Here is a 24534-nt window from a genome sequence, read left to right as displayed (position 1 = left end):
ACTATATAAAAAGTAGTGTCTTCCAAGTTATTATCTAAGCTAGAGGTCTTTTTTGGTCGGTTTGAAATTATTGGGGGACTGTATGGTAATTTTCCCTTATTATAATTACATGAAAGTAACCAAAGTTCCCCCAATATTTATAAAATCTCTAAATAATCCCTCTATGTTTTCATATTCTCAATCATTTACTATTTTCAAAGTATTTACTTTTTTTAATTCAGAGGTCCCCTAATGGAGTTATATTTGATAGGAAAAGGCAAAGTTACCCTTAATTTGAATTTCAAACTTGGGTTGAAATTACTCGAATACCCATAATTACATCAGCCATCAAAATAGTTGGATAATGTACAAAAATGCCTTTAAAAGTAATCAACTAATAGATGGTAATTTGTAACCTAAAAAGACCTCTTGACACTCGTGCACCTATCTTCTCCATTTCTTCACTCCCAGAACTTCTCCTTCAAAGGCATTCTCTCCTCTCGATTTCTAGATCTCCCCCTCTGATCTTCATGGATTCCCGGATCATCTCCTTCAATCTTTTTTATTTCTCAAATCTTCCTTTTTCCTGCAGAAGGCATCTTTTCATTACAACTCAGTTGTAAATAAGATCCTACAATAAAGGAGGAAGAAATCACCATGAAGAAACTAGAGACAAGGCGTCAACGAAAAGATATGAAGGTCATATGGGTGAACAAGAACTAAACAAAAGTATTCTTGTTTTGTTTGTGTGTTTGTGTTTTCCGATGAAACCCTATTTTCAAAATATTTATGATACAAGAAAACATAGGCATCAGAGAGAAAATATTTCTAACGGAATTTTTCCATGGGTGAAAGTTAATATCACCAACGGATTTTTTGACCGAATTCCAACAGAAAGGATTTAGCGCCTATGAAGACATTTGTGACAAAAATTCATATTATCACTAACGGAATATCTCGTTGGTGATAGTTTCCGTCAGAAATTTCGTTGGTGAACATTATTAATTTTTTCTTAAGCTTTAAAATATTTTTTAATATATTTGTAGTAGAATTTTGAATGTTGGATATTTTCATGTTCGTTTTTAAGTAAAAGAACTAATAATGAGAAATAATGCTTTCAAAATTTTGAGTTTTTTTGTTTCATCATAATATGAAGAAACGATATTGTATTAGATATTTACATGATCTGCTCGAAGAAGTATATGGATCAGTGAATGGATATGTTATGCTCAAAGAAAAATCAGGGCATGAAAGCATGGTTTATGTACAACTCTTTTCCTTTGTGTTCTAATGCTAACTTCAAAATCTCTAGCACTATTGTTTGTCAAAAGATTTTTTACTTTGCAAGAGTTCTAACACCATATATGTCTATCATTTGTGGGTTTTATTATATATGCAGCCATATTTTATCAGAATACGCGGTGCATCCTCTTAAAGCAAGAGCCAGCATGCTGACTACTTACCATCGGTGGGTTATGATCGGAACTGTTTAATTAGGCGAATTCTTCTGTAAATGCTGGGAAAATGGTGGAGCTTGCACCCTCATGTACAAATGGCCGCCATGAGGAACTTGTAAAGAATCCCACGTCGGAATTTGAAGCAATACCAAGCTACTTATCCAAGCACTTCCATGCCAGAATGATGAACACGTGAAGAAGGAACCACCGATGGTGAAAATTGAATGTTTGAGAGAGCGAGTCATAGAACTTGGGTGTTTTATGGTTAATTTTACGTATGACTTCTCTTATGATGGTTTGTTGTTAACTACGAATTTGTTTTCTTATATGTTTTTAAATTTGATGAAACATTGAAGGTTTTTGTCTTAAACAATGTTGGACTTGTTTTTTTTTTAATAAATAAATAATTTTAGACATTATAAACAGGTTGTGAAATAGCATTGGTAATATATATGGTAATATATATGTGATACAAGGAAATAAAGTAGGAAAATGAATTAACAAAAAAATAGTAGTAGACAAGGAATTTTTATGGATAATGAAAATAATTAGTGATGGAATTCCATTGGTAATAAGTACCTTTAGTGACCGAATTATGTTGGTGGTAAATATTTTCAGTGATGGAATTCTGTGGGTGATAAAAACTTTCAGTGACGAAATTCCGTTGTTGATGACAACAATCAATGATGGAATTCCGTGGATGATAAACACTTTCAATGACTGAATTCCATTGATGATAAACACTTTCAGTGACCAAATTTTGTGGGTGAAAAACACTTTCAGTGGCGGAATTCCATTGGTGTTAAACACTTTTAGCGACAGAATATTCTGTCACTAATACTTCAACATCACCGACGGAATTATTTTTACCAACGTTATAGTATTAGCCACTTCATTATCACCAACAAAAATTTCCAACGGAAATTTCCGTAGGTGAAAGTCATTTTCCACGGAATTTGATCTTTTAGTGACAGAAATTTCCATCCCTAATGCCCCTGTTTTCTTGTAGTGATGTGTTTTTTGTTAGTTTGTTTTTGTGTTCTAGTTGATTCTCTATTCATTTATAAGTTCTACTTGATGAATTCATCTATATCATTATCGAATAGTTTGTGTATGTGTATGCATTTGGGTAGAAGATTGTGATGCCCAATTTACGTTTGTTACTCATTTGATGTAGAAATATATCTGCCATTCATGTGTATGTGTATATACTTATTAATTACCTTGTGTGCATTGCCTCTCCTTAGTTTATGTATATTGAGTTATTATGTATAGAAGGTGTTCATTCCGTTGGGTGTACACTCAAAAATCTCATGTAAGCATGCACACAAACACACCACAAAACAAAGAAAGGAGACACATGAATTGGTAACTGTTAGAGCTGGAAGCTCAAATTGGCATTATTTGACAAGTAAGAAGATGACTTGGCAAACAAGGTGAAAAGGATGATGACATGGCAAATGGTATGAAGAAAAATGGAATCCTGATTGATTTCTGAAAAACAGGAAGAACAAGAAGATGAAGAACCAAAAAAGCGATCAATTGATCTCAGTTTCATTCACTGTAATTTTTCATATCCCTCTCATTACAATGTAGACACTTTATATAGAAAAATAGATGACTGAGATTACAAGATGTAAAAGAATCAATGGTGGAGATTTTAAAATGAGTGGCCCCATGACTTAAGTCACAATGTACGACTGAGAGCATTTCTATTCAGTTCTCTTCAGATTAATAGATGCCAACTATCTTTAACTGTCATGCCACCTTATCTAACACACAGGATTAATTTGCTAATTGTGTTTAACTAACACGCCACATCAGCATAACCACCAACCCTTTAAATAACCACCATTTTCCTCCACTTTTCATAGCCCCTTCTTCTTCACAGCATACCAGTAGTTCTTCTTCACAAATCCTTCTATATAGCAGACCAACAATCTTCTCAAAAGCTTCCAAACAACTTTAACAACTCAAACACTTGCATTCCAGAACAAACAGCCACAACTTGAACTTCCATTAAAGAACAACCATCATCAATTGTCTAAATTCTCAAACACCATATAACAACTAAAGCCCTATTCCTTCTTTTATATATTCTTTTGTCCAATATTACCATAGGTTTCAATTCGAAGGTAGGTAATGATGCAGGTGGTAAAGTAGATGCTACTGATCTAGTAATTATAGCAGATTTCAATTGTGAAACATGAAAGACAGGATGAATTGCTTATGTAGATGGAATATCAAGCTTGTATGCACATGAACTAATTTTATCTATGATTTTGTATGGCCCAAAAAATTTGGCTTGTAATTTTGGAAACTCCCGAGCTACTACTGAGCTCTAACAGTAAGGTTGAAGCTTTAAATTCACCATCTCACCCACTTGGAAACTTCTTTCTGTCCTATGCTTATTGGCATGAGAAATCATCCTCTGTTGTGCCCTTGTAAGAGAATTCTTTAACAACTTGATTACTGTTCTCTATCCTACAATATCAAATCCATAGCTTGTACTGATGAATCTTTATGAAAATAGGGTATATGCACAGATGGTGGAATTCCATAGTGTGCTTGAAAAGGTGTCATCTTGATAGTTGTATGGTATGTTGTATTATACCAAAATTTTGCCAATGAAATCCATTTACTCCAGCTCCTAGGTAGATTACCAGTCATGCGTCTCAAATAGGTTTCAAGATATCCATTTTTCATCTTATCATCCTCTATTTGAGGATGATAAGATGAAGAATGTCTCAACTCTACTCTCTGCAATTTGAACATTTCTTGCCAGAATTTACTAATGAAAATGGGATCTTTATCACTGACAATAGTCTCAAGCAAACCATGTAACTTGTAAACATGATCTAAAAAATGGTGAGCCACCATTGCAGTTGTAAAAGGATGTGGTAAAAGCAAAAAATGTGCATATTTAGACAATCTGTCCACAACCACCACTATTGTAGCTTTTCCATTAGAATTTGGCAAACCTTCTATGAAGTCCATGATAATATCAGAAAAAATTGATTTTGGAACAGAGAAAGGTTGTAATAGTCCTGGTGATGCCACCAACTCAGGTTTGTATTGCTAACAGACCATACACTATTGCACAAATTCCCTAACACTCTTCCACATGTGTTTTTAATACAACATAGCTAACAACTTCATAAAGGTAGCATTAATACCTGAATGACCTCCCACTGCACTCCCATGGAAATATTACAACAATTCCCTTCTTAATTCACTATCTTGACCCACTACCAACTTCCCTTTCCTCCTAAGCTAATGATCAACCCAAGTATAATTCCTCATAGTTTTTCCTTGTTGCAGTAACTCAATTTTAATTTGTAATTGTCTATCACTCTCCCAGGAATTTCGTATTCTGCCCAACATCTCAGTAGATACACTAGAAATAGCATGTATTACCACACAATTAGACACCACTCTAGATAGTGCATCTGCAGCTGCATTTGATTTTCCATGCTTATATTGTATCTCATAATCATATGCCATGAGTTTAGAAAGGCAAGTAAATTGGCTTGGTGTTGTGACTTTTTGATCAAACAGGAACTTCAGTGGTTTATGATCAGTCCCAATTATGAAATGTTTTCCCACCAAGTATTGATGCCATTTCTTTATAGCAAATATGATAGCAAATAATTCCATGTCATAGACTGAAAGTGTTTGGTGTTTTATGAATATAATTTTGTTGATATATGCTAATGGATGTCCTCTTTGAATTAACATTGCACCAATACCCACATTAGAAGCATCTGTTTCAATGATAAACACTTCACAGAAATCAAGAAGAGCCAACACAAGAGCTGTGACCAATGCTTCCTTAAGAGATTCAAAAGATGACTAAGCTTCTTCTATCCACACAAACTTCACATTCTTTTTCAACATTGCAACCAGTGGTTGACTCAATTGTGCATAATTTTTAAAGAACCTCCTGTAATAACCTGTGATTCCCAGAAATACCCTGATATGCTTCACATTACTAGGAATAGGCCATTCCAAAATTGCAAAATTTTTTGCAAGATCTGTTGATACTCCCTCTTGAGAAATTACATGCCCCAAGTATTGCATTGCTTTTGTAGCAAAACTGCACTTACTTAACTTAACAACCTAAGAATGCTGTTGAAGCAACCTGAAAACCTCAGATAAATGCTACACATGATCTTCCTCACTTGCACTATATACCAATATGGCATCAAAGAAAACTAACACATATTTTCTCAGAAATGGCTTGAAAATCTGATTCATGATATGTTGAAAGGTAGTGGGTGCATTCACAAGACCAAAAGGCATAACCAAGTATTCATAGTGTCCAACATGTTCTAAATGCAGTCTTCTGTACATCATTTAGATCTATTCTAACTTGATGATATCCTAATCTCAGATCCAATTTAGTAAACATCACAGCTCCATGCAATTCTTCCAACAATTCTTCAATTATGGGAATTAGAAACTTATCTTTAACTATGTTACTGTTCAAACTTCTGTAATCAATACACATTCGATCGACATGTATTCTCTTTCTTCTTTACTAACACAACTGGGGAAGAGAATTAAGAATGACTGATCTGTATAACCCTAGAATCTAATAGTTTTTGTGTTAGTTTCTTAATAATATCTTTCTGTAAAGCATTGTATCTGTAGGGTCTCAAGCATATAGGTTGTGCCCCTTCCTTCAATTGAATTTTATGATAAAAAATTCTGTGAGGTGGAAGACCCTTGGGCTCCTGAAAGATTTCAACATAACTGTATAAAACTTTAGCAATTTGGGGAGTCAAACCAGCAGTTATAGACACAAAATCTTTAATTTTAGATTCACCAACTGCTTCCCCTTTACCTGACTAAAAACTCAAAGCATAACATTGAGTTAATTGATTCTTCTTACTCAACAATTTTTTCATTCGTTCCTTATACTAACCATTTTTAGATTTTGATCATCTTCCTTACAATACAAATTCCTATTGATCTACCTTGATACCTTGAATCTCATTTGCATTTTCTTGAAGTTCCACACAATGTCACCCAATTCTACCAACCCTTGAGTTCCTAATATCATATCATAATTATCCAGAGGAAGAATGTAAAAATCAGCTTGAAACTGATAACCGTGCACACCCCATTGAAACTTCATGCAGATTGCCTCACAAACAATCTCATTACCATTAGCTGCAGCTACTTTCAAATCAGGAATGGTCTCCAACTGACAACCTAACTGCTTAGCAATTTTCTTGCCAAGAAAATTATGTGAACTTCCTGAAGCCATTAACAGAAACAAGGTTCTGGTACCTTTACTATCCTTCACCCTCATAGTTTGATGATTATAAGCACCAATCAATACATGAACTGACAATTGAGGAATTAATTGCTCCCCATCATCCCCTTGTTTAACAATCTCCACATCCATTCCAATTTCTTCAACCTAAACATCTTCAAATCCCTCTTTTTCATCATTCATTACAGTTAACATATTTAATTGTCTTCTATTACACCATAGGATGGGAACATACTTTTCTGCACACTAAAAACAAAGTCCCTTATTCCTTCTTTCCTCCAATTCCTTTCCAGTCATCCTTTGATTGCCTTTAACATTCAAAGATACATTTGCAGAACTAGGTAGAGCTAAATCCTTTTCTTTAGGAACATTGGAAGAAAAAGTAGTGTTAAACACTGTTCTTGCCACTCTCCTCATTTGAGTACTATCAGAAAAACCTCCAGATCTTCTATGCCTCTCCAAAAGAGTCCTCTTGGACCATAACACCTCCTGAACCTTGGCCAAAGAATAAGCTGATTGCAAAGTAGTGGACTTAAACAACCTAACAGACATCTTAGATTGGTTTTACACAATCTTAGATCAAATTCTTCTAAATAAAATTGTAGAGAACTCACCTGACTAAGCTTCTTTAATTCCACAACTGGATCTTCATACAATTGTTCCCCAAATCTGTCAACCAGAGCTGCCATGAACTCATTCCAAAGCACAGTTCCTCCTATTTCCTTCATCATTAAGAATGTCTGGGACCAATTCAAAACTTTTCCATCAAAATGAATTGATGCCATCTGACTTTAGCTCCTTCATCTGTGTGATCCAAAGCAAAGAATTGCTCTACCTTATACCACTATTCCTTCAACTTAGTACCATCATATCTTGGAAACTCCAATTTAGTATATTGGCTAGAACTCATAATTCCCCCATTAGAACACCAAGGACCAACTTCATTAGCATCTTGTGGAGGAATAGGAACTAATTTCCCTATTGGTTGAGCAGCATTGGCAACAATCAGCATCTTCAACTCGTCCAATGTCCGAGCATGTTGTTCCTTCATTTCCTCCATGACCTTGCTATGTCTTTCATCCGATTCCTTGATGAGATTCTCAAGAGTGATGAAGTCTTGCTTCTTGTCGCTTCCTGCCATGGAAGCTACACAAGATCACTCTCTGATACCAAATGGTATGAAGAAAAATGAAACCCTGATGGATTTCTGAAAATAAAGAAGAACAAGAAGATGAAGAACTAAAGAAGAGATCAATTGATCTCAGTTTCATTCACTGTAAATTTCCATATTCCTCCCATTACAATGTAAGCACTTTATATAGAAAAATAGATGGTTGAGATTACAAGATGTAAAAGGAATCAACGGTGGAGATTTTAAAATGAGTGGGCCCCATGACTTAAGTCACAATGGACGGTTGAGAGAAATTCTCTTTAGGGGTGGACATGGGCCGGGTGACCCATGGGCTGACCCGAGCCCAGCCCAAAAAATATAAGATATGGGCTTAAAAAGTTTGCCAAAGAGTTGGGTTGCGCTTAAATATGTAGGCCCAATTGAATTTCGTGTTGGGCTTGGGTTAGATGAATTTTAGCCCAACCCGACCTGGCCCAGCCCGAATAAATAAATAATATATATAATATATTATTTATAATATATATATAATAAAAATAGACATGTTTGAAAATAGTTGGTAACTTTCTTGGCTTTGCTTTTGGTTTTTTAATGTTTGTATGTGTAGGGATGTATGCATTCTTTTTCAGTAGTTTTGTCCTTTTTATTTAATTGTTTAACAAAATTTGAGGGGTTGCAATAATGGTTTTACTTAGTTATTTCTATTATTTTATAAAAAATTATTTATTTTTTTGGTTGGGCTAAGCTGGGCCTAGGCCTAATAAAAATCAAATGGCTTGGGTTTGGACCAAAATAATTTGGCCCGAACATGACCCAGCCCAACCCAACCCAACCCAAATATATGGGTTTCATTTTTTAGTCTGGCCCAACCCAAACCCAACCCAGCCCATGTCCATCCCTAATTCTCTTCAATTCTCTTCAAATTAATAGATGGTAACTGTGTTTAACTATCATGGCACCTCATCTAACACACAAGATTAATTTGCTGATCGTGTTTAACTAACACACCACATCAGCATAACCACCAATACTTCAAATAACGACCATTTTCCCCCACTTTTCACAACCCCTTCTTCTTCACAACATACTAGCAGTTCTTCTTCATACTCCTTCTACATAGCAGACTAGCAACTCTTCTCAAAAAATTCCAAACAACTTCAACAACTCAAACACTTGCATTCCAGAACAAACCTCCATAGCTTGAATTTCCATTAAAGAACAACCATCATCAATTGTCTAAACTCTCAAACATCATATAACATCAAATGACTAGGCACTTGATGATGTGGCAAGAAGTGACAATGAAGACATGTGTTGGTGGGAATGGTTCTTAGAGGAATAGAGAAAAAGTGATAAGAACGAAAATAGTACACAAGTCTTTATGGCGTGGGAATCACTTTCCTTTAGGCTTAATTTGCCTCCACCTAATTTTAAACCTTGGATGCAAAATGGATTGAATGCGAATTTCCTTTAGGATACAATCAAGACCTTAGAATATGGCTTGCACTTCCAAACTCAAGCAAAGACAATAATAACTTTTACAAAGTGAAAGTTTGCTTCTATCTTTTATGCACTCAAAGAACAAAAGCAAATGAGCTTGTGAAGAGTTTGTTTGGCATTCAATTGGCTTGAATGATGGTAGGAGATTATTTTTATAGGGATGAAGTAGTGCTTAGTAAAGAGACAAACCACTTCAATAATGAGTGTCATTTAAAGAGATACACCACTTCCATACACTACTTCATTAAAGAGATGCGCCACTTTATTAAAGGGGCACACCACTTCATTAATGAGACATATCATTTCAAATAAAACAAAACAACCATATATTAATTAATTAATGAAATTAAAAATGACAACATCTTATTAGTTATATTACAAATTGTGATTATTAGATTAGTGTATTTTCATTTTTAAAATCCTCTCACAACATGAAGGCCAAGATTTAATGAAATTTTTTTGAAAGATCTCTCTTGTGGAGTAAGCAAAAAGTGCATGTTATTATTGTTATTTCAAATTTAATGAAATAACTTCTGAAACCATTGATGTAAGTTCTTTTATGTTATAATAATATATTAAAATGAGTAGTTTATTGACAACTCAGACCGGTCCGGCCGGTTCAACTGAAAAACCGAGAACCAGTCATGTGGCCGGTTCGGAAGGATCAGGCTAATCAGCCCGGCTGAGAAAGAGAGAGAGAGAGAGAGAATTCTTGTTTTTTTAATTTTTGTAAGTATCGAGAATTCTTTTTTTTAATTTTTTAAGGTTGGGATCTTGGGACATGATGAGAGGATTATCAGATTATTAGGTTAATTTTAAATATATATTTAACTAATTTTTTTTAATTATTAAAATATAGGTTATATTTTTTTTTATTATTAATTATTATAATAAATTTTTTTAATATTTTATTATTGATCTCAGTTCAACCCCGGTTCAACTAGGTCTAACCCATCAACCCGAGACCCCTTAGTTTGGCTTGGTCAATGCCCGGGATGTGTCTGACTACCTTGCAATATATAAGAACTCTTATATAAGTTTTTTTTTTATTTTTTATAACTTTTTACTGATTTACTTTTTGAAATTATTATTATTTAAATAATTTTTAAAATACATAAACAAAGTTGATTTTATTGATTAAATCAGCGTTAACATGACATGATAAATATTGAACGTTGAAATTGTGAGGTTTTCGGAGATATCATACTTTGAAAATAAGTCAAAAATGAATATCGCTACATCACAATTATATCGTTATGAGAACAATATTATAAAAATTATCTATTATGATTATCTCTATCATGCATCACATGGGTATAACTTCAGTTGTTTATTAATATTAATATTAGTATTATGTAATTCTTACTATTAAATATATTTATTTAATAAATTATATTTTTATAAAAATATTTGTTCCCCCGCCTTTTAAATTTTGAATTTAGGAACACCTTACTGTGGTCATTAGATACAAGCCATTAGATTTGTATTTAAAAGATACTGTTATTCATGCACAATATTAAAGAGTTTAACATTGTAACTAATAATATTTTATGTGCAATCATTACAAATAGCAACTGTTAGATGATGATTTAATGGTTAAGTTTTTGAAATATATATTTCATAAAAGTGTTTATTGGTAAAATTAGTGATTTTAGAAAATAAAATTATAATAATATCTTATACTATAAGTTTCATCATAACTATTTATAATAGAATAGGAGACATTTGAATATAGAGCTTGTTCGATGGACAAGATAGACTATCATACATATCATTATTTTTCGTTTGGTGAACCAAGATATGATAATCTTATCATATTGACCCACCACACGGCAACTAATCCTATAGAGAACTAGGAAGGATATAATAAAAAATTAAATTTATTTATTTTTTATTTGGTTTCTTACCCTTATCTAAGGTTTCATTGCATCTCTACTTTTGAATTTTGAATCCAAGATTTGGATAACAAGTTGGTCACCAATTTCACACTATTTTAAGTAGGGGTTAGTTCGTCCATTTCTTGCTTGAAGAGATTGTTTTCCATCTAAATCTCTCTTTATCATTTTGATTTTTTTTTTTCTAATTGATTTTGATATGATCTATTCATTTTACTATATGCATGGATTCTGGGTTATTATAAATAGTAATTTTGTTTATTTACACATAATTCATATCATATCCTATCGGGTCCACTCTATAGATAATAAAATGCTATTTAATGACTTATTTGATGCGCATCATACATAGAATAAGATATGAGAAAATATCATACCACTATCTTTTCTTACTCTTGTCGAGTCTCATATCATATCCGCCTATATCTGTCCGCCAAATGGACCCCTAATATCTAATATAAACAAATTATTAGCATTACTTGTTTAAATTTTAGAGGGATGAAATGTAAATATCAAATATTTTATACACAAATTATTAAAATTATCTCCAATATAAAGATAATTTTATAGATATTAATAAATTCATCACAAGATAAAAAAAAATATTGATTTAAAATAAAAACATAATAAATACCATTATATATATATTTATATACTACAGAAAATTAGGATAAGGTCCAATCTATTAAAAATTTATACAACACTACAAAGAAATGTTTAAAATATATATAATATTATTTTTATGGCCTTCTCAGATACTTAAGGGAATCATCCCTCCATGGTAGTTTTGACATGCACTAATATCTATTATATAATATATATATATATATATATATATATGAGGACCCATCATCTAGGGACGTCCCTAGATTTTAAATCTAGGGATGTCCATAATAGTAATCTGACGGCTCTTATCCTTATGAACAGTAGAAACCGCGTTCTACAGTGTTGTAAAGTGATCATAAACAGTAAAAAAAATGTACAGTGTCTATATAGACAATCAACCATTAGATGATGATCCAACGGCTAAAATTTAAAATGTTCATATAATTAAACAACTCAAACGTCTAATCACTTGTACCATCCTATATTAATAAAATATAGGTTACATACCAATTATAAAATTTTCTATCTAAAACTTTTTAAATACTGAGCTATATATAATCAAAGAATTTCTGCGAGATATTTTGATTGATATAATTCAGATCCTAATATGATAAATCTATATTTTTTTTAAAAAAAAACAAGCAATTCAAATATTAAAATTTCACAATATTACTGTAATTCACCCACAGGCACTGAACAAGAAAATTCCATTGGACAGGGACCTTTTAAAAATTATGTCAAAGTTCTTAAATAGTCCTTCCCCCCAAACCTCCATCCTTTCCATGAGCTTCCGCGCCGCCGATCTCTGCATTCTACTCCGAGCCCTTTCCGGCGACGCCGTCCTCTCATGGCGCCTCTTCATCCACCACCTCCTCTCCTCCCCTCTCCCTCCCTCTCCTCCCTCCATTGCCGCCCTCTCCTCCACCCTTGTTCGCTTCGCCATGCTCCCACACCTCCACCACCTCCACCTCATCCTCCTACACCTCCCCAATTCCCTTCCTTGCCTTCTCTCCTTTGCTTACTGCGCCGTTCGTTCCCATCTCTTTCCCTTCTCCTTTTCCCTTTCTCTTCTCCAATCCCTCCGCCCCCTTCCTCCCCCTGTCCACCTCTACAACATTCTCCTCGAATCCTCCCTCCGCTCGGGCCACCCCGAGCACGTCGAGATAATTTATAAAGATATGATCTTTGCCGGTGTTTCGCCGGAGACGTACATTCTCAATGTTATGATGCGTTCCCTGTGTGATTCCGGGCGTCTTGATGAAGCCCGCATGGTGTTTGATAAAATGCATGCAAAGGGTTGCTGCCCCAATGTGTACAGTTTTGGGATTCTTGTTTGTGGGTATTGTAGAGCTGGGTTGAGTTGTGAAGGGCTGGAGGTGGTGGAGGGGATGGGGAAGTTTGGATTGGTGCCGAATTTGGTGATTTGGAACACTTTGGTATCTGGGTTTTGTAGGGAGGGGCGGGTTGGTGAGGCAGAGAGGGTTGTGGAGATGATGGGGATGGCGGGAATGGTTCCAAATGTGGTCACTTTCAATGCGAGGATATCGGCGCTTTGCAAGGCTGGGATGGTTTTAGAGGCTTATGGAATTTTCAAAGATATGGAAGATGGTGGTGCAGAGTTGGAGTTGCCGAAGCCCAACAAGGTAACTTATGATGTGATGCTTGATGGTTTTTGCAAGGGAGGGATGGTGGAGGAGGCCAGGGCATTGCTGGATGCAATCAAAAGCAGCGAGTTTTCTGTAGATTTAGTTACCTACAATATTTGGTTGTGTGGGTTGGTGAGGAATGGAAGACTTTTGGAGGCGCATTCATTGTTGGAGGAGATGGCTAGAGAGGGATTAGAGCCTAATTTATATTCTTATAACATTGTTATCGATGGCCTTTGTAAGGAGGGGATGCTTTTTGTTGCTCGTTCTGTGATGAGTTTAATGAGGAGCAAGGGAATATTGCCGGATATAGTTACTTATAGCACTTTGCTTCATGGTTATTGCACTAAATGGAAGGTTTTGAGGGCCAATATGATTCTTGAGGAGATGGTGAAAGACGGGTGCTTTCCGAACAATGTTACTTGCAATATCTTGTTGCAGAGTTTGTGGAAGAAGGGGAGGACACTAGAAGCAGAGGGCTTGATGCAAAAGATGAATGAGAAGGGATATGGTTTAGATATAGTGAGCTGCAATATTGTTCTTGATGGCCTTTGTAAAAATGGGGAGTTGGATAAAGCTATGGATATCATCAGCGGAATGTGGCTCCATGGAAGTGCAGCTCTTGGTGAACTTGGAAATGCATTTCGTGGTCTGGTGGACAATCAGAATGGTGGGCAAAAATGTGTGCCTGATAGGATCACTTATTCAATTTTGATTAATAATCTGTGCAAGGCAGGTAGGATGGATGAAGCTAAGAAGAAATTTATTGAAATGCTTGCAAAGAAACTTGCTCCTGATTCAGTCATCTATGACACTTTCGTACATGCCTATTGTAAATGTGGCAAAATGACCTCGGCTTTCAAAGTTCTGAGGGACATGGAGAAGAAGGGGTGCAAACCAAGCACAAGGACTTACAACTTGCTCATTTGGGGTTTGGTTAATAAGCACCAAATGGATCAAATTCATAATTTGATGAATGAGATGCAAATTAAAGGGATTCTTCCTGATGTTTGTACTTATAATAATTTAATTCAGTCTCTCTGTGAAGAAGGAAAGATGAAAGAAGCTGCCTTACTTCTGGAGGAGATGTCTGGGAAGGATATTGTTGCAAATGTTTATTCTTTCATCTTGTTGATCAAGGCCTTCTGCAAGTCTGGTGATTTTGATTCAGCTGAAGACTTGTTCCAGAGAGCTTTGACTACATGTGGCCAAAAGCCATCACTCTATAGCTTAATGTGCAATGAGTTTTGTATGTCTGGAAAACTATCAGAGGCCAAGGAACTGCTTCAGACTGCTATTGATATAGGAATATCTGTAGAGCGCTTCTCATACAAATTTCTTATTGAAGAATTGTGCAAAGGAGATAGGCTGGATGATGCACGGAGCTTACTTAGCTTGATGATTGACAGAGGCTGTGTATTTAATCCTGCAACGTTCATGCCGGTGATTGATGCTTTGGTTGAAAGGAGAGATAAGACTGAGGCTGATAGACTCTCAGAACTGATGATGAACATGGCATCCCGGCCTGAAGAATCAAATATTGGTCTTGCCCATCCGGACAATCAGAGCTATGCAAAAATTGTTTCTGGTTCACGATACAATGAGAATGAATCACATTTGAAGCATCTAAAGCAAGATAGTGCCCCTGGAAGTGATTGGCACAATTTATTGCATAGGTACTGTTATTCAATTCCTCTTTCTTCTTTTATACCATGTTTTGTGAATATTTAGAGCCTAGTTCTCTTGATTTATTATAATTTTTAACATTTATATACTAAGATTTGTTTCATTGATTTTCTTTATGTGTTGCTTTATTTTAAAAAATAGCCTAAGTTTCTTTGGCATGCTATGTTTATTCACAGAGATGATGGCGGTGGGATAGCACTAAAAGTCCTTAAGAGAGTGCAGAAAGGCTGGGGTCATGGAAGTGTTCGCCATCCACAGCGTTGGCAATTGGATCTCTATGATCATAGTGATGATGCTGGGTGACATGAAGTATATGAGATGTACCATCGCTTGTTTTGTTGGAAGTGATGAATGCCCAAAAACTAATGTGGGTGCCATTTGCGTTGTTAATGAGTTCTCTTCTTGATCAGGGGGGCAACACAGGGCTATTTTTTGCTTTTCATGAGGGTGATTGTACCTAACGGTTTCAGATATAATCCTTATATCAGAACTAAGGATTTCAGCTCTTGCAGGTGCATCCACAATCTTTTGCATATGCATGGTGCTTTTTTTCTTATTGCAATATACTGGTTTTATCTTAGATTATCTTTCTGATGATTTTGAATTTGCTTTATAAATTTAAGCTCTGTGATTTTCCCAGTTAGTCTCAAAGGATATTAATTAACTTTTGTGAAAACAGATTTGTGGATAACTAGGCTGTGCGCCAAAAGACAATATGAAGCTACTTTTGATGTGCCCATAAGAAACTCTCTTGTAAGTGGTGCTGGTTATATTTATTTTGATCATGAGCCCCAAAATGCCGTTTTGACCCTGTTTTTCTCGTTGGCTTATGCTGATGGCTTCTCTTTTAACTCACATCACATCACCTGAGACATTTTGAATCTGCCATGGAGAAAGGCGGAGGTATTTTTTCTTATATATTAGAAAGTTTATTATATCTAATCCTTCAACATTTGGAGCTTATATTTATACATAACCATAAGAAAAGGTTCACTATTTTTTATAATATTGATTGCAACTCGATTGTATGCTTGAGGAGTCTATGAAGATATTTTTGGTAAATAGTATGAGAATTTTGCAACTGCCCGTATAATCATTAGTGGATCTTGTTAATATAGGGACCCACCACCCTAACTTCTCCATAACTGCAGTTAGAGGGAAGGATTGACTTATGATATATAAGGCTAGGGAGATTGACTCTCACAGGCGATGTGGGACTATGGACCAGGTTAACCACTGCGTCCCAACACCCCCCTGGGCCCACAGCGGATGTGGGACCCAAGATCCTAGTCACGGCCGATCGGAACAATAGCTCTGATACCATGTTAATACAGGGACCCACCACTCTAACTTCTCCATAACTGCAGTTAGAGGGAAGGGTTGGCTTAGGATATATAAGGCTAGGGAGATTGGCTCTCACAGGCGATGTGAGACTATGGACCAGGTTAACCACTGCGTTCCAACAGAACTCACCCTCAACATTTTGGCTAGATTCCTGTAACATTTAAAAGTAAGCTGTTTGCTTTCAGGGAACATCTCTGATGTGAAATTTGGTGTAAAACACATACTCAAAAACTTGTGTTTGCATTTCCAGATTACTTTTGTTTTGAACTTTGAAGTGCATACTTTTTATTGCTCAAAACTTCCACATTTTTTCATGAGTGGCTTCCTGATTTCTGGGCTTCCCTGAGTTGGCCATTAGTCACTGATTGAACTGATGTTTCACCACTGTGTCATCATCTTGTTAGAATATCCGGTACACAAAATCGGATGTGATTTTTTTTTCCTTGCCATTTGAGCATTCTTAATTTTTAACTTGAATTATCAATCAATTAACAACTGCTCTGTTGTCTTTTATAGGTTGATATTTCCTTCAGTTGCTACATTTTGTGGGGCTGGAAAAGTATTTAGGTCCCATGACTGGTTGATAAATCATTTATTAAACTTTGGAGATCCATGTATCACTTATTATTTGAAGGAATTCTCCCCTATTACTGCTTAATTACAATAAAAAGGATGAAATGTTTCACAATTTTCATGTGCATATTCATTAGTGATTGAATAGTCGGTGCAGATTTTGTCCAAAGCCTGTTGGATATAAGGCTTCCTGGGGCAGGCTAAATACTTCCTGTGTTATTTATAAACGTTCAAGTTTGTTGTATTTATTAAACTTTGATAATTTTAGAATTTGTATGCTTAGTGAGACTGTCAAATGCAAGAAGTCAATAAAATGAAGCTTTGATTTTTTTTATATTTATTTGCAAATCAGCTATTATAATGGTGTTTATGGTCTGATAAGGTGAGATTTGTACTATGGCTACTGTTTAAGTTTGAGTATTATAAGGTTAGGATAAAATACTACCGTCAGGATGCATCAGGTTGGTTTTCCATTTTTATTTAATTTTTGACCCAAGTTGAATAGATGTGATCTACAAAGTTCCACGCACAGAAATTCCAGTAATTTAGAATTATGACACTTATCCTTTGGAGGCTTTTAGAATGGCTAAAAGATTAAGATTTTAAGTTCTTGTAAATTTGCTTTTTATATCTTATTGTCGAGTTTACAACTCATGCTTTGTCTAATTTTTGGTTTTGGAACAGTATGAAAATCTGACGAGATGCTGAGCAGATACATTGAATATCAGATTTGTGAGGTGTACATATACCTTCCAACGGAACTACAGGTAGTGTGGTAGTTTGCCGTGCTTGATGTTTATAAATAGCTTTTCCATTGTTCAGTTGAACATAACCTTCCCTTACAGCCTCCACAGCACCACCTCCCCAAAACTCTGTATCTGACATGTTTCAGTTTTTTTTCTTTATCCTCTGTATTTATAAACAATTAAGAAGAGATCATTCTTTAATTGTTCATATATCTAACTCAATGAAAATTGTGCATTATACATGAAGAGTGTTTCATATTTAAAGCAGGCTTCTTAATCTTGATTTATTAGATAAAAAATTAATAGGGAAATAGAAAACACTAACTCCATCACTATCAAATGACTGAGATGTAGCACTTTGAGCTTGTTCATTTGACTGTGATTTGATTTGTGAGGTGGTTTTCCATAATAATTTTATCTATGCTTGTAAGGTGTGGGAATCAACTTTGTGCCGAAGATAATAATAATATACTGAGAGATATTGAACTGCAATACAGTCCTCAGCAGATCAGAATATGAGGATCCACACTATGTAAATTAATCGAAGATGATGATGTGCCAAGTATGGTTTAGCTTGTAAACTTCTGTAATTTTAGCAAAGCAAGATGTGAGCAAATTTTCGACCACCTGTTTAAATCCCTGAATTGTGTTTTTAACTGTGGTGATCAGTGATTATGCAGATCAGAAATGTTATCTAATTGTTGAAATTATCTATCTGACTCATCCATCAGCTTCCTGACGCATCAACTGTGGAGCCGGCCAAGGGTCGATTCAGTTGCAACGACCAGAGATGTTTGTGATATCAGTGTGATAATGGCTGGCATGGTCTCAGAAACAGCACCAGATGAGCTTTTGACAAGGTACTTATCCTCATCAAATTCCCACTAGTGGTTGTCTCTGGTAAAAGCATAATTCTTTTATTGCATTGATCCACATGTAAAAGCCACATAATTTTGCTACTTATTATATCTTCGTGTCATCAAATCAGGTTGCTAGACATGAATTAGGTATGGCTGCACAAATCCGCACTTGACGAGTTGACCTTTTAGTGATAGCTGACTTTTGACATAGACAGTCAGCCCAAACCATCATGGAATCTTCAGAAATAATTGATGTCTTATTGATGCTATAGATTCATTGTTTTCTCAAGGTTAGGCCAAATTTCATTGCTCAATTGATGGAATAGTTCATTACTATTGCTGACCGATACCAAAATATTAATTATTTCTAGTAACTGTTTCATGCAGTGGAGAATCAATTTAGTTTGTTTCTGATTGATGAAGAACAGTTTAGTCAACTGAACAGGGAATAAAATTGTGAAATAAATTAGGCTTTCTTCTAAGAATATTCTTTGAACCAGTATCATTTATTGCCTAATGAATTAATACACTACATAAACTGTACATGTGCAGACAATATTCTAAGGAGTAGTTCATCTTGTCCTTCAACAGACATGCCATTGGAATCATTTTCGATACAATGAATCAAGGACGTTTCAATACTTAAAATGCTCAACTGAAAAGAAACCGGTTGCTTTTCAAGGAAAGTGTTAGTTTGTGCACCTTTTCTCCAAATTGAGTTGGTTATTCACAATTTTAGCCTAGTTAACAAAAACCCTCATCAATGTCAACATCGAGCATTGGCTTTAAAGAAAACAATCCACATGTTCCTTGTCACCTAAAGAGGAATATCATAGCATTAGTTACCTAATAAACATTGACACTAAAGAAGAATCTTGTCTTAGAAATGGAGGTCAACTTCAAACAATTTTACCAATTTTACTGCAACATAAAGCTATTGAACTGTGTGTCTTTGTCGAAATGGAATGGCCTTACTTTTTTCTTTTTATTTCTACCTGTTGTCATTAGCAGTAAACAGACCTTTTTTATGCCAATGATATCTTTATGGACTTAATAAAAAAATAATACTACAGTAGTTATAGTTGTGAATGTGCCAGGTGTAGATCTCCTATACGTACTCCATGCTTATCCATTTACAGTTCTTTTTCAGACTCTATTCTGGCCTGCCATGCAGTATATATGTAGCAACACTCATGCAAACATCATCTATCATTTGTAGCTATGGTTTCAAATAACAATGCATGCGACCCTCCTTTCACAGATCACTACAGAGCTATTTTCAAAGACTTAAATGAATTGCTGCAATTGGGAGATGATAACAAACAGGATGTTGTAGAGGAATGTGAGTTGCCATTGATAGATCTCAGCAAGCTGAAAAATGGCAACAAGAACGACGTTGCTAATTGCACAGCAGCCATTGCTAAGGCGTCTTCAGAGTTTGGCTTTTTCCAAGTTCTCAATCATGGGATAAGCCATGAACTTCTTGGAGAGATGAAGGAGGAGCAAAAGAAACTCTTCGAGTTGCCATTCGAGAAGAAAGCCACCTCTAAACTCTTGAATGATTTTTATAGATGGGGCACACCTTCGGCCACTTCTCTCAACCAGTTCTCCTGGTCTGAAGCTTTCCACTGTCCGCTTTCCGATATCTCCCTCAAGAATCACTCTGCTACTTCCTCATCTCATTTTCTCAGGTATATTACTGTGCTATGATGCAAGTTAATAAAGTAACGATCTAATCTAATACAGAGAATTATCAGGGAGGTGATGGAGAAGGTAGCGGGGGCTATGTTGGAGCTTGCAAGGACTCTTGCCAGAGTTCTGGCAGAAGACTTGGGATATCCCGGTGATGGTTTTACGGAAAACTGCAACAAGAGCACGTGTTTTCTTCGCTTGAATCGGTATCCTCGGTGCCCGTTCTCGCCCGAGGTTTTTGGCCTACAACCTCACACAGACAGTGACTATCTGACCATTCTCTATCAAGATGAGGTTGGTGGCTTGCAACTGATGAAAGACAATAAGTGGGTGGCTGTCAAGCCCAACTCTGATGCTCTCATTGTCAACATTGGAGATCTCTTTCAGGTTTATATATTTATTTACTTTTCATTCATTGATGAAATTTCATGCAACTTGCATGTCACTCCTTACTTGCCTTTCTTAATATCCTATCAACACCTTATCCTCAATTTGTAGATTTTTTCTATGTTTTCAGTGTCAAGAATGGAATGAAAAACAATCTTTCAATATTAATTTGACAATATAAATATGATTTTTTTTCTAAGATTTTAAAATTTGTAGGTGTTTATTTTAATTATATTTCCACTCGGCATCATTTTTTTTTTATCGTCTCTCTTTACATTAATGTGTAGTTCATATTTCATAATTATATATCAATAATCTCAGGTTCATTTTCAATGAATTATGGTTGATATACTCTACTCAAATATGTATATATATGCATGCAAATATTTCCATCAAAAGATTATAATGATAAAATTATTGATTTCCTTCATGCTTATCTTTGGCTTTATTCTTCTCTCCAACTGCATGCAACCATAGCGATTTTTTTTTCCTTATCATTATTTTAAGATCTTGTAATGAAATAATCTTGCTTATAAATATTAAAGTAACCAAGAGTCTCACATCGGTTAATTTGGAAAATATCAATTGGAATATATATAAGCATGTGTTTCTTTTCATGCAAGCTTAAGCTTTTAAGTATGTTTGGTTTGCATTTAACATGGTATAAAAAAAAACTTTAGTTACGTCGGTTAATTTGAAAAATCTATATAGATTTGAATTATATAAGCTAGTTTTTCTTACGTATGATTTGCACCTTACAATGAAAACTGAGTATTGTATCAATATAAAGCCGAAGTCGATATATATATATATATACTAATGTATATGTGTATACATGTATGTGAAGGCATGGAGCAATGATATATACAAGAGTGTGGAACACAAAGTGATGGCAAATGGGAAGATGGAGAGGTATTCCATGGCTTTCTTTCTCTGCCCTTCATATGATTCAACCATTGGAAGTTGCAAACAACCTTCTATCTACAACAGCTTCACTTTTGGAGATTTCAGGAAACAAGTGCAACAAGATGTTCTTAAAACTGGGAAAAAAATTGGCCTTCCAAGATTTCTTATTACATAATTTTGTTTGGGTGTGTGTATATATATTGAAATTCATGAGAAGGAAAATGAATATTTTATATTTATTTATTTGTTTTATGCTTGTGTATAATTGTGACTAATTAGCCTTTTTTTGCTAGTTTCATTTTATTTTATTTTATGTTTTTTTACATGGATGAGTGTTTTTTTTTTCAAGGTTTTTGACTTGTTGGGTTTTTAGAAGTCATAAATTCTAAACCAATTCAAATGAAGTACTGGGAGTGTTTTAGAAAAATAGACTTCTCCGGGAAATGTTTTTATTAATATTTTTTTTTAAGTTTCTATTTGATCAAACACTGTTAAAAAAAGTTTATATTAATAAAAATTTCTTATTATTTTTTGGTTTTTGTTATATTAACAAATGCAAAGAAACTTTTAATATATAGCTTAAGAGTCTCACTAAGTTACTAACCATCAAATAATTCATATTAATAAAATCTTATAAGAATTTTTTCATTATTCATCATTGTATTTGGGGATAAACATTATATAAAAACATGGATATGTATGAATCATTCATGGTGAGGTTATTTTTATAAATTTGATTTAAACTGGAAATTTAAACAAATAACATACAAGAGTTAGAAGCATATATATATATATATATATATATAAATATATATAATAAAGAGGCCGCGTCTTCAACTAATGTTCTTAGAATTGAATTCTACGTACATTCATTGGATTACCAAACATCTCTTCATCTCTTCTCTTCTCTCCTTGCTCCTTGTGAACTGAGATCATGTATAGTGCTCAAACACAATAGTTTCAACAATGTAATGAATAGTGCACAATAAGATAACAAATGTTATGAATAGTAATACAGTGAAAAGTGGAATACATAGTATTTTGATCTGATGGTCAATCAATCGTAGTCATCCAACTACTAGCACTCTTCCAAAAAATTTATAAAAACCAAAAGGCACCCAACTACTCATTAAGTACCTACACATTTATCTTTTGCCTCTCTATTACTAACTTTTTTCAAGTTGCAGACATTTGACGTATTGACTATTATAAAATATATTTTTGATTGATCAATATATGGTACTGCTACATCCAATAGTTATCTCATCTTATAATCTCAATTACATTAAACGTGAACTTGCTGAACAATGAATTATTTAAAAATAGCAAACTTCAATTATTTAACTAAAATCACAAAATGGCAATGAAATGATGGGTATTGCAACAAGCATAGTTAGGGGAATGCATATGGGTTGGGAATTAATCATTCAACTTATACATCTTCACTCGTCGACATAGGGCTTGGGTTGTAAGACTTTACCAATAACTAAAGAACCATTATGGAATCTGAGCTTGGAATTTGAACTTCCCACATTAAGACCTTTCGCAGTGGGGCTAATATCGCTGGGTTATGAAACCTTTGGCAAATGAAACTTTTTTTCATATCAAATAAATCATTTTTTTTTGGTATATGAAGGTATATATATATATATATATATATATATATATATATATATATATATATATATATATATATTTTACATTCGTAAATATGAAATTCAGGCAAATTCAAGTATGGGTAATTTTTTTTTTTCAAATATTACTTTAAAAAATTTATTTGAAGTGAGTAAAGTTGAATTATTTACAAATAGTAAATTGAATTGTAATTAGAGTATAGTTTAGAGCACTCCTTGGTAATCTTGCTTGAAGAGTTGTGAAAGTCAGAGCACAAGGCCCATGCTTAGAGATTAAAGTGTTGAGGCGAGGTTTCCACTCCTTGAAAATCAGGTTGCAACGTTCTTTCCATATGATCCAGGTGAAGGTGGCAATCATGGCTTTAGACCAAGGGTTAAAGAATGAAGTAAGCCACTGACCATTATGTAAGCTTTGGGCAAAACCCGAACAAATACCCAATCTTAAAAGAAGTTCAATCCAAAGAGGGGCAATTTTAGAACAATTCCACAGAACATGCTCAGCGGTTTCCTTTGATAATGAACAGAAAGGACAGTTTGAAATGGGGAAGATATTAAGATGATACAAGTAGGAGCTAGTAACTTGTTTACTATGAGCAAGCCTCCATATAAAAGTTTTAATTCTAGGTAAAACCCTGAGGCTCCAGATTTCCTACCAACTAATCTAAGAATTGATTCGGGTATCACAATTAAGGGCTAAGTAAACTGAAGAGACAATGGAAGTGAGAGAATTCTTAGGGCCCCATACCCAAAGAGAAGCACTTTGAGGATCAAAATAATAAATTATTTAATATTTTATTTGTTAAAGATATTTTGAAATATGATTTTTTTTAATCAAAATAATAGTTCATAGAGGAGAATGAGCTATATTAATTTACCATGTTCAGAAGATTTATAGCTAAAACCAAGAAATAGTCAATATGATAATCATAAAGATGCATCAAAATAAGCTGATTAGCATTCATCAGGGTTGTAAATGATACACCTCTACTCGCAAGCTACTCGGGCTCCACTTGGCAAAAACTCAAACTCGGCTTGGTCGCGGGCGAGCCAAGCTCGAGCTCGAGTAGCTCGAGCAGTCGAGCGAGCCGAGTTCAAGTATTGTGATACTTATCTTGAGTGCTCGCGAGCCTAATCGAGCATATATGTATCTATATATATATATATATATATATATTATTAGATTTATTTGATGAAAATCAAGGGGAAACACATT

At 34.5% G+C, this 24534-nt stretch overlaps 2 protein-coding genes across 11 annotated transcripts; both read left to right on the top strand.

Moving 5' to 3' along the window:
• Window positions 1–12615: 12615 nt before the first annotated feature.
• Window positions 12616–20094, top strand: LOC120259196 (pentatricopeptide repeat-containing protein At2g17140). 10 transcript variants are annotated; one of them, XM_039266820.1, is made up of 8 exons: window positions 12616–15169; window positions 15356–15691; window positions 15859–15932; window positions 16077–16082; window positions 17781–17863; window positions 18274–18449; window positions 18574–18702; window positions 19964–20094. In XM_039266820.1, the coding sequence occupies exons 1-2, from the start codon at window positions 12630–12632 to the stop codon at window positions 15480–15482; spliced, it is 2667 nt and encodes an 888-aa protein (XP_039122754.1). In that variant the 5' UTR covers window positions 12616–12629; the 3' UTR covers window positions 15483–15691; window positions 15859–15932; window positions 16077–16082; window positions 17781–17863; window positions 18274–18449; window positions 18574–18702; window positions 19964–20094. The 10 variants fall into 10 exon arrangements, with proteins under 10 accessions (XP_039122754.1, XP_039122747.1, XP_039122707.1 ...); XM_039266813.1 differs by having other exon boundaries at window positions 16051–16082; XM_039266773.1 differs by adding an exon at window positions 18831–18992 and having other exon boundaries at window positions 15859–16082; window positions 19964–20091.
• On the top strand, window positions 16067–21939 carry LOC120280976 (gibberellin 2-beta-dioxygenase 8-like). Its single transcript, XM_039287965.1, has 5 exons — window positions 16067–16082; window positions 19268–19384; window positions 19964–20393; window positions 20460–20781; window positions 21629–21939. The coding sequence occupies exons 1-5, from the start codon at window positions 16067–16069 to the stop codon at window positions 21860–21862; spliced, it is 1119 nt and encodes a 372-aa protein (XP_039143899.1). The 3' UTR covers window positions 21863–21939.
• The last annotated feature ends 2595 nt before the right edge of the window (window positions 21940–24534 follow it).

The sequence above is a fragment of the Dioscorea cayenensis genome, chromosome 1 (assembly GCF_009730915.1).
Source record: "Dioscorea cayenensis subsp. rotundata cultivar TDr96_F1 chromosome 1, TDr96_F1_v2_PseudoChromosome.rev07_lg8_w22 25.fasta, whole genome shotgun sequence".
Classification (NCBI taxonomy): Eukaryota; Viridiplantae; Streptophyta; class Magnoliopsida; order Dioscoreales; family Dioscoreaceae; genus Dioscorea; species Dioscorea cayenensis.
The sequence above is the reverse complement of the archived record's forward strand: the minus strand, read 5'-3'. Positions and strand labels throughout refer to the sequence as shown.

Bases quoted from the DNA above. Each gene is read 5' to 3' on its own strand.
- LOC120259196 (XM_039266827.1), top strand. From the start codon at position 12,630: ATGAGCTTCCGCGCCGCCGATCTCTGCATTCTACTCCGAGCCCTTTCC. The intron at 15,170-15,355 runs GTACTGTTATTC...GTTTATTCACAG, and splicing joins TGGCACAATTTATTGCATAG to AGATGATGGCGGTGGGATAG.
- LOC120280976 (XM_039287965.1), top strand. The intron at 20,394-20,459 runs GTATATTACTGT...GAGAATTATCAG, and splicing joins TCCTCATCTCATTTTCTCAG to GGAGGTGATGGAGAAGGTAG. The intron at 20,782-21,628 runs GTTTATATATTT...ATGTATGTGAAG, and splicing joins ACATTGGAGATCTCTTTCAG to GCATGGAGCAATGATATATA.